The sequence below is a fragment of the Brassica oleracea genome, chromosome C3 (genome assembly GCF_000695525.1).
Source record: "Brassica oleracea var. oleracea cultivar TO1000 chromosome C3, BOL, whole genome shotgun sequence".
NCBI classification, from domain to species: Eukaryota; Viridiplantae; Streptophyta; class Magnoliopsida; order Brassicales; family Brassicaceae; genus Brassica; species Brassica oleracea.
In genome coordinates this window covers 59,683,774-59,693,776 of record NC_027750.1, presented here as the reverse complement: position 1 = coordinate 59,693,776, position 10,003 = coordinate 59,683,774, and the positions used below count along the sequence as shown (strand labels likewise).

General features: G+C 37.3%; 2 protein-coding genes across 2 annotated transcripts; both read left to right on the top strand.

The window, feature by feature from the left end:
• The first annotated feature begins 3,227 nt into the window (after positions 1-3,227).
• Positions 3,228-5,781, top strand: LOC106331286 (elicitor-responsive protein 3-like). The gene is made up of 9 exons (XM_013769607.1): positions 3,228-3,388; positions 3,486-3,534; positions 3,634-3,738; positions 3,821-3,947; positions 4,049-4,120; positions 4,606-4,651; positions 4,751-5,039; positions 5,435-5,521; positions 5,690-5,781. The coding sequence occupies exons 2-8, from the start codon at positions 3,489-3,491 to the stop codon at positions 5,470-5,472; spliced, it is 723 nt and encodes a 240-aa protein (XP_013625061.1). The 5' UTR covers positions 3,228-3,388; positions 3,486-3,488; the 3' UTR covers positions 5,473-5,521; positions 5,690-5,781.
• Positions 5,782-6,001: 220 nt separating this feature from the next.
• On the top strand, positions 6,002-8,230 carry LOC106331284 (cyclin-D3-1-like). Its single transcript, XM_013769605.1, has 4 exons — positions 6,002-7,074; positions 7,164-7,365; positions 7,441-7,571; positions 7,657-8,230. Exons 1-4 carry the CDS (start codon positions 6,595-6,597, stop codon positions 7,939-7,941), a joined length of 1,098 nt encoding a protein of 365 aa, XP_013625059.1. The 5' UTR covers positions 6,002-6,594; the 3' UTR covers positions 7,942-8,230.
• Positions 8,231-10,003: the final 1,773 nt, after the last annotated feature.

The window sequence follows — 10,003 nt, the reverse complement described above, 5'->3', positions numbered from 1 at the left end:
CGACCTCGCTGTGTCGCTCCGGTCACGTCGCTCCGGGTGATGGAGACGCGAACGACCTCGCTGTGTCGCTCCGGTCACGTCGCTCCGGGTGATGGAGACGCGAACGACCTCGCTGTGTCGCTCCGGTCACGTCGCTCCGGGTGATGGAGACGCGAACGACCTCGCTGTGTCGCTCCGGTCACGTCGCTCCGGGTGATGGAGACGCGAACGACCTCGCTGTGTCGCTCCGGTCACGTCGCTCCGGGTGATGGAGACGCGAACGACCTCGCTGTGTCGCTCCGGTCACGTCGCTCCGGGTGATGGAGACGCGAACGACCTCGCTGTGTCGCTCCGGTCACGTCGCTCCGGGTGATGGAGACGCGAGCGACCTCGCTGTGTCGCTCCGGTCAAGTCGCTCTGAAAGGGTGTCACAGCGACTTCACGGTGTCGCTCTGGTGAGGTCGCTCCCATGCATTGCTCGTCCAATGATCACCTTTATCACCTCTTTTGAGCTCCAAATGCACCCAAATGTCTCCAAGAACTCCATATGGTACTCCAATACCTGATAAAGACTCATGTATGCAAAATGCAACCTAAACATGGCTAAATCCTAGTCTATATGATCAAAATACACATGGGTGAATGGATAAGACAATGGAAATATGCAAGATATCACTTCCCTTATAGATTTATGAGTTGCAATCCTCGGATCTACTAAAACCTTCTGTAAATCTTTGACTTTCTTCATCAAAGCTTCAGATCTAGTAAATTCAGTATGGATGAAGAAGTATTTGATGGGTATAACATCAAAAGCAAGATCAATTTTGATTGAAACAGAAATTTTTGATCAATTTTGGTTGGAAATTTTTTTCCCTCGAAGGAAGGTTTCAGTCGCCTCTCGAAGGTTCTTTTTCCGGTTCAGGTCTTTAGTTTCATCAATCTTTTGGTTTGTTTCCTTGACATTACTGTAAAATTAAACCTCATGCCCGACGAATACTACAAACAGGAATCGCAGGAACCCAACAAAGAAGAAAATTATCGTCTCAAATCAACCGTTTGTCCTGAATACTACAAACAGACAAAACTAGTATCTAATTGTCAATGCAAGCAATTGGATTTGTTTAGCATTGGTAGACATGTCCTCATAGATTAATCGGTTGGATTTCGGCCCGCTAGACACTCTGGATTATCCAAAAAAAACAAAGAAGAGGAATCCTACATTTGGGACAACGATACGCGGCTCTACATCCATCACATGTTGTTGCCTTTACAGGCAGTGGGAAACACTGGGAATGTAGGAGCTTGGTATTTCTCTTTATGCATCTCTTTTAAGTGTTCAAACATACATATATGAAAATGATATATATATATATAATTATCTATTGATTTCAAAATGGGCAATTTTCTCAAATAGATTTTTTAAGTTTTTGTCACAAAAATAGATCTCAAAAACTAAAATGACCAAAATGACATTTTTTATTTTGAAAATTTTAATTTTAATTTTATTTTTTTAATTTGAAATTCTATCTCCTAAACCTCACTCCCCGACTCTAAACCCTAAACCCTAAACTCTAAATCTTAAACCTTATACCCTAAACCACACCCCTTAACTCTAAACCCTAATGTCTAGATTAATTAACCATAGGGGTTTAAGTGTATATTTACTTCTTTTGATAAAATATTTAAGTCTATTTTTGTCGTTTTTATTTTTAAGGTCTATATTTGTGACAAAAAAAAATTTAGGTATATCATAGGGAATTTCTCAAAATTGATGGTTATTATATTTTTTAACGTCTGGATAATTATGTTATTACAAATATGAGAAATATTTTATATACGATTTTACATTCGACAATTCTACATGTCTACGAGAATTCACATCTGTCTGCAGCATCCTGAGTCACTCAATGAGATCCATGCTTGACCGTCTCCTTACACCAAAATTTCCTGTAATTTTTTCGTTAATATATATAAAAAGCTCATATTTCCTGGTGTAATAACTATAAGCATTAATGAACCCGCGAACCGCTAGACTGAAATGGCTTCCACAATGGTTAGTTACTATAGGACTGTTCGTTTGGTTGCCGAAGGTACCGGCGGCAGCGGCAGCGTCAACATTTTGCGTCAACATTTTGCGTCAACTCTTGTTCTTTTCGTTGACGCAGGAAGCTGCGTCTGACGCCGCGTCCTGCGGCTGACGCCGATAAAACCTGCGGTCGTGATATAATATGCGGCAGCGTCAGCGGCAGCGTCAGCGTCTACGAAACGAACAACAACTGTCTTCATTGACGCTGCCGTCACCGCTGACGCTGACGCTGAAACCTGCGGCAACCAAACGAACAGGGCTTATCTAGGTTTAGCTTCTTTTTTGTAACCTTAAACATGGAAACGAATTTACAATCCATGAGGATACATACGTTCGTAAATTCTACTAGAAACATCCTGAATAAAAAAATTGATGATTCCAACATGCAAATTCTCAGCTTTTATGTTATGCTGTATCAGTACAGAACATGTTTTGATGATTATACTGCGAGTTTGAATATTTATACAGTTAGCTAGAAAAGAAGAAAAAAAAAGGATTGTTCACTTTGTCTTGGTAGAACTTTGTCTTTTTTATTGTCTAAATGTAGCAAATCTTTGATATGCTTGTAATAAACCCATTTCAAGAAAGAAGTGGCAATTCAACATGAGAAACGAAGATTCGTTGAATAAAACCATTTCAACAAAGAAGTGCTATTTCCAACTGGCGGCTTCTTTGTAAATATAAATATGTTTGGATGACTTGTTCCACGATACAATAGTTTTATAGGTTAGTTTCTAGATTAACCCAAAAAAGTTGTACGATTATCTGTTAATTAAACCTTTGAAATAGTATATCTATCATCTTCATGATTGCTTGGTCTACAAAGACTGCATTTATTATCTTGTTGCCAATTAAAACTCGAATTGATGTAAATCCATTTTGAGTAATGGATTGGGATGTCTATTTTCTTAGGTCGGTCTTATCTTATTATACTCGCTAAATATCGTCGTCTCTTTTGTTGGAATCCTAATCTTAGATAACTCAAACATTTGAATAAGTATATTTCAAATAATAAAACCTAAGTAATTAACTCTTCTGTAAATGATGTTATCAAATAGGTTCAATATAAATAAATAATAAATAATACATTGTTAAAATAATAGATAAATGGAAATCTTTCCTAAAATAGAAGTCTAATAAGAGGAAATAACATTAAAATGTAAATAAATTATTCAATACTAAGAAAGAGGAAATAACATTTAGGAAACGCGTATACCTCAAGGCCTCAAGGCTCAAGCCATGTAAAGTCAAAAAGTAACTGCCGCAACTTCTGGGAAATCCGAAGTTTGATTATTTGTATATTTAAAGACGGACCATCTCTAGGTTAAGCTTCATCCTTACATTTTTTCCAATCTCTTGTTCTTCGTTCAAACGCTAATCTCTCTGTATTTCTTAAGCAAATCTAGTTTCTTCCATCCAGTTCATGTCGATGATGGCGGGTATTCAAGGCCAGGTTCTCGAGGTCACTGGTTCGTACCCCTCTGTTCCTCGATTTTCTGTTCTTTTTTTTCATGATTCTCTAACTCAATGTTCACTGAGGCTTGCTTATGTGATTTGCTTGGTTTCAGTTGTTGGATGCCAGAAACTGAAAGATACGGAATGGTTTTCGAGGCAAGATCCATACGTTGTACTCGAGTATAGCAGCACAAGGCACCGTACCAGAACCTGCACAGGTTAACTATTAGCCCTTCTTTTATTCTTAAAAGGGTTTGAAAAGCTTACTAGAGAAATTTATGTTCTTAATTTTTTTTCCAGATGGTGGAAAGAACGCAGTGTTCCAAGAGAAATTTATGTTCACTATGCTTGAAGGTCTTAGGGATCTTAAGGTAGCTGTTTGGAATAGCAATACACTCTCCACTGATGACTTGATTGGGAATGCTACGTATGTTCTTTTTTCATGTGTGTGTGCTTTCAAATTTTCCTGATTAGGATTTGGAACTGAGTCCTTTGTCTTCTGTATGTATGTTTGTTTGTTGTTATTAGGATTAAATTGCAGAAGGCTCTTTCTGAAGGATACGACGACTGTACCTGGACTCTGCAGAGTAAAAATGGGAGGTAACAACATTGATTTCACTAGTTTTTGGTTCTTTTTGCATTGACTATTATATCATGTTTTGTAATCAATACTTGCATGGTGCATGTTTGTCCTGTATGATCTCGGTGTTGGACTTGCCAATTATTAATAAAACTTTTCATGTGGTTTTGTGTGTGCCTCGCAATACTCGTCGGCCCTATGCTTTCTATTTAAGTGAAACGTTTAGCTCTTGTCATTTATTTTGTTGACATGGAAGCATGGTCTTGTTCACTTGTAAGAGAGGTTATGTGTAGTTTCCTGTCATCTTTGGTGTTAATTGTAATACAAGCTGTTATTGCGCTTCTTTGTTAATTTTGAGTTATTATTAACTTTCCTTACTGGTATAATCAATGTGAAAACACTCATAGTCCTGTTTCTACACATAAGCAGCATATACTCATTAAATAGATTAGTTAACTGATTATAAATCTTCTGAAAATGCATCGATCACATTTATGTCTTGCAGATATGCGGGAGAAGTAAGACTCATACTGCATTATGCAGCCGCAAAGGTAACATAAATGCTCAGTTAGCAACGTTAAATTACAGGTTCGATCGTTTATTGACAAAGAATAGACGGCTAAAACATACACTTCGTTCCTTGAATGCAGAAACAAAATTATGGTTCTGCACAATTAGCACCACCATATGCCCCTCAAGTACCCCACTACTCAGCACCATACTCTGGACCATCTCTGTACCCACAAGTACAATACTCTCAGCCACAATCAGCTTACCCACCAGCTTCAGCTTATCCTCATCAGCCATCTGCTTATCCTCCTCCCTCAGCCTCCGCTTACCCTCCCGCTCCTTCGGCTTATCCTCCTGGTCCTTCAGCTTACCCTCCTCCTCCTCCATCCTCAATTTACCCTCCTCAACAATCACCATATTATCCACAAGGTATATACAAACGTTCTTGCTTTTGTGTTTAGATGCTTCCTGTCATAGTATGTTCATTTTCCAAATTAAACCACAACTGTTATCTTTTCAACTGTAAGCATTAACATGGCTAGTCTTGAGATTTTAGGGGTTATACACAATTTAGAAGATTTTAAATGTTAACAATTTGGGGCTCCATGTTTCTTCTGTATACTAACTCTTAAACTTTTAGGAACTTTAGACTAATGTTTAACGGTCTGAACTGAAGGAGAAAGTTCTGTATGCTTTTTACGTTTTCAATATGCATATACTAATATTTATGTGATTATGAGAAATTGGGTGTGTTTCTTGTATCATTTTCATGGAAGATCTCTAACAATTGTCATTGGTGGTTGGTATATTTTCTTGTTTTCAAGGTCCCTATCCAGGACAATACCCACCTCCTCCGTACTAAAGCTCCGGCGTTTAGATGATCCTAGTGATGCTATTTGTACTTTCTAGAGTTTGATTTTTTTAATTCTTTCTTTCTTTGTATCTTCTCTGTGATGTTGTTGTTGACCTTTGCAAAATATAGCGTATCGTTTAGAGCATCTCCAACCCATCCTCAAATTTTGAAGTTTTGTGTCATTCCAATCCAACTTCAAAACTATCTTGTATTTTATTTTTGGTCCTTATAGTTACTTCTTTCATAAATATTAGTAACTTTTGTTAATATCAAAGATTATAATGCAAATAAATAAACTTTTAAAGATTATTTTGAGGATTCATGGTTGGAGTAGCCAACCCTCAAATCTTTATTTTGAAGTTTTACTCCACTTAAAATGAGGTATTGGTTAGAGATGCTCTTGGTTATTTTGCTATGGTCAGTGAAACTCACTGAGAAGTTTTGAATATTTTTCATATTATTAAGCTAGCTTGCAGATTTTCTTGCTAAATAATTTAATTATTACAACCCCTTCTTTTGTTTTGTTTTGTTTTGTATTGTGTTGCGTGGTTCCATCCATCATCTTCAGTCAAAATTCTTTAATAGCTGGTTTATATTCTGTCTATGTGGTCAATATCTATAATTGTTAAATTTAGGTAATGTATCCCACAGATTTTTACTGCGTTTTGGTTTCTCGATCTCTACAATGAATACAAGTGGGTAAAGCGGGAAACCTAAGAAGAAATTACACATAAAATACAAAAAAAAAAAAAGACAAAGGAAAAAGAAAAATAGAAAAAGAAACGACACATTTAATATCACAAAAATAAATAAAACATATTGAGCGACTAAAAAGACAAATGTGAAAAACCATATCGCCCTTCTCTCATAAATCAGTCTTCTTCTTTTCACTCTCCTTCCCACTTCCAGCTTTTCTCCTCGAGTCTCTCTCTCTCTAGTCTCTCTTTTGTAGCTCCCCCTACAGCTAATCTCTGCACGTTTCCATAGAGAGGAAGATGAGTCTCTCTCCGAGAGTTTTTCACTCTATCATCTTATCCTAATGCCCTTGAGCCAGCCCAATAACCAAAGAGAAACATCAACACTACAGAAAGGAAGAGATCTTTCTTCTCATTCTTGAGTCTACTTTGAACAATGGCGACTCCAAAGGAGGAAGAAAGTAGAGAAGAGCATAGCACTTCGTTTCTTCTTGATGCTCTCTACTGCGAAGAAGAGAAATGGGACGATGAAGAAGTAGTTGAAGAGAACTCTTCCTATTCTTCTTCTTCTTCTACTACTTCTCCGTTCGTTCTTCTGGAGCAAGATTTGTACTGGGAAGACGAAGATCTGGTCACTCTCTTCACCAAAGAAGAAGAACAAGGACTCAGCTGTCTCGATGATGTTTATCTCGCAACTGATCGAAAAGAAGCCGTGGGTTGGATTCTGAGAGTCAACGCTCATTATGGATTCTCTACTTTAGCAGCTGTTTTAGCCATAACTTATCTCGACAAGTTCATCTGTAGCTACAGCTTACAGAGAGACAAACCATGGATGCTTCAGCTCGTGTCTGTTGCTTGCCTCTCTCTAGCTGCAAAAGTCGAAGAAACCCATGTCCCTCTTCTTCTAGACTTTCAAGTAAATGATAATACTTTAGGTCATTTACCTTAAAGTTTACTTGTATCTCCCTCTGTTCTCAATCACTCTGTTTTTTGGGGTGTTTGTAGGTGGAGGAGACAAAGTATGTGTTTGAGGCAAAAACCATACAGAGAATGGAGTTGCTGATTCTGTCTACTCTCCAATGGAAGATGCATCTCATCACTCCAATCTCGTTTCTAGACCACATCATCAGGAGACTGGGGCTTAAGGACAGTGCTCACTGGGATTTCCTCAACAGATGCCACCGTCTCCTCCTCACTGTAATCTCCGGTTAGTAAGCGACACAGAAAACCCCATTTTACTGAAATCTCAGTTATCTTTACATTCTTGTTTTGTTCTTGTCAGATTCAAGATTTGTCGGCTACCGCCCATCAGTTGTTGCAGCAGCCACCATGATGCGAGTCATATACCAAGTTGAGCCCTTTGACCCTCTTTCACACCAAACCAAGCTCCTCAACGTCCTTAACATAACCAAGGTTAGCTTCTAAATTCTAATCACTCCACTAGTAAAACTCTCTTTCACCGAGGCATTTTCACAAACAGTTTCTGTGCATTCAACAGGAAAAGGTTGAACCTTGCTACAATCTCATCCTCCAGGATCGTATCGGGTTGCAGATCGAAACCCAAACTTCCCGGAAACGCAAGAGTCGCGATTCGCCATCGTTGATCTCCCCAAGCTGCGTGATCGATTCAAAATCTTTCAATGGCGACGAAAGCTCAAATGATTCGTGCTTAACGAGTTCGTACACTCCACCATCGTCGCCGGAGCAAGAACCTCCGGTGAAGAAGACGAAGAAGGAGAAACCGATTTTGCATCTGCCATGGGCAATCGTAGCCTCTCCGTGATCGGAGCTTGTCGCCTGTTCTTACCGTTTAAATATTATTACAGTCTTTTAAAACTTGAGAACAATCTTGTATTAAGCTCCTCGCTGCATATACGAAATGTCGTGAATGCCCTCACCGTGCCATGAGTTGACACAGCGTCAGCGTGTATGTGGAGGGTATTCATGACATTTGACTGCATGGGATGCAGTGAAGAGAATAGAAATAACTTCAGGCTTTTGCAATTTTATGGGCCTTAGTAATGTGTTTTATAAATTTTAAAGTTTTACAGTAAAATAAATTAAAAATGTTATTTCTCTCCTATACAACATTTGATTCACTTTAGTTAATTAAATTTCATTAACCGATGAATAACTCAGATTTTGCATTGAGTCCGTCATAAATACCCTCATCTGACTAGAGTTTGTTGCCATAAATCATTAATAAAATTATAAAGGAGATTTCTTAGGGTTTAGATATATTTATATATACAGTTTATACACTTTGATCAAGGAGGAACTGCATTACACGCCCCAATAAAACCTGGCGCAGAAGTAACACCAGAACTAAAAGCAACCTGCTTCCACTCTGAGCACCTGGGATACAGCCACGTCGCTGATAGAGCTTTCACCGTTACTATTCTGCGCATTCAACAATGTTGATAAGCAAAATTTGTACGAACCCAATAAATGACGATTGAGGAAACTTTTTGTTTTTACTTCGGAATCAATAAATAGATTTTGTTTTGTTATAAAATTACATTGTTATAGTTTTGATAATTCCCTTTTGTATCACGAAAAAGCTTACATGTGACAATACATTTGTATCAATCGAATTATATTTTGATTTACTTTTAACAATTGTCGCCAAGCTTTAGGTGGTAATATCTTCTAAATTTCTTTTTCACTTTTTATTTTCCACTTTTATTTGCTCTTTGAACATTATTTTTCCCCACAAAAAAAAAGAGTATATTAAATCTCTACTTTTTTCACGTGTGACATGAATTTTCTCCTTTCTTGATTTATCTTTTTTTTTTTTTTTTTTTTTGTCAACTATCTTTCTTTTTTTTTCTGCTCAAGGATTCATCTTTCTTTTCCCTCAATTCGTTTCATTATTTAGGGAAAAGAAAACCAATTGCTTTGGTATGCCGTCTCTTAACGCTCAACCAAACGTCATAAAAACATATCAACTCGTCGTTCATCATGTAATCTTATGATACGTTTACGTTTACTATTGAATAAAACAAAATATACTTTTCATAATTCAACTATATATATACTAAATTATGAAAGGTGCAAACAATGCTGTTAAAAAAAAGATGTAACAATTGACAATTATCTAATTAAGCACATTTTAACTCGTTAACAAAACAAGACTCTAATTTTAAAATTGTGTATATTGTCTCTCTTTGTTTTATTTGATTTTTTTTTTTTGAACAACTGTTTTATTAAGTTAGATAATCTTACAATTCAAAACGAATTAGTATAAGTGAATTGATTGATTTCATTTGTGTATTATTTCAGATTCATTCCAATTTTCGTTGTAGGACTTTGTCCTAATACACATAATCGAACTGATAGTTCTTTTACTATTAATTTTAGTAAAGATTGGCGAGATCAATTTTACATTGGATTGATTACAGATTATGCTTCGATACGATTTTAACTCATAATAAAATGGATTATTCTATCTAGCTCCTTTTTTTTTTTTTTTTTGACGTTGCCATTCTATTACTCAAATTTGAGGTGGTCTGGGTAACCAAACCGGAATAGAACAACCAACAAAATGTAACTCCCTATGAAAAGATCTAGCAGTCTTAGCCAAAAAATCAGCAGTCCGATTGTGCGTCCGTGGAACGTGAGAGATTTTGAATGCTGGGAAGCATATCTGTAGCGTCCCTATCCTTTCCAATTATGTCGAAAAACTTGGCCACGCCTGAGGGTCTTTTACCATTGCAATTAGTTCCTTACAGTCTGTCTCAAAGCTTTGGCAGTTCGAATATTGTAGCATATTCTCCATCGCCCACCGCAGTGCTTCTACTTCCGAGTGTAAGGCTGATTCGCGTCGGGGAAGGTTCCTTGTTCCC

What these genes read in the sequence shown, in the direction of transcription:
- LOC106331284 (XM_013769605.1), top strand. Translation starts at nt 6,595, where the DNA reads ATGGCGACTCCAAAGGAGGAAGAAAGTAGAGAAGAGCATAGCACTTCG. An exon ending in CCTCCTCACTGTAATCTCCG is followed by an intron (nt 7,366 to 7,440) that starts GTTAGTAAGCGA and finishes TGTTCTTGTCAG; the next exon opens with ATTCAAGATTTGTCGGCTAC. An exon ending in ACGTCCTTAACATAACCAAG is followed by an intron (nt 7,572 to 7,656) that starts GTTAGCTTCTAA and finishes TGCATTCAACAG; the next exon opens with GAAAAGGTTGAACCTTGCTA.
- LOC106331286 (XM_013769607.1), top strand. Translation starts at nt 3,489, where the DNA reads ATGTCGATGATGGCGGGTATTCAAGGCCAGGTTCTCGAGGTCACTG. An exon ending in CTGCAGAGTAAAAATGGGAG is followed by an intron (nt 4,121 to 4,605) that starts GTAACAACATTG and finishes TATGTCTTGCAG; the next exon opens with ATATGCGGGAGAAGTAAGAC. An exon ending in ATCACCATATTATCCACAAG is followed by an intron (nt 5,040 to 5,434) that starts GTATATACAAAC and finishes CTTGTTTTCAAG; the next exon opens with GTCCCTATCCAGGACAATAC.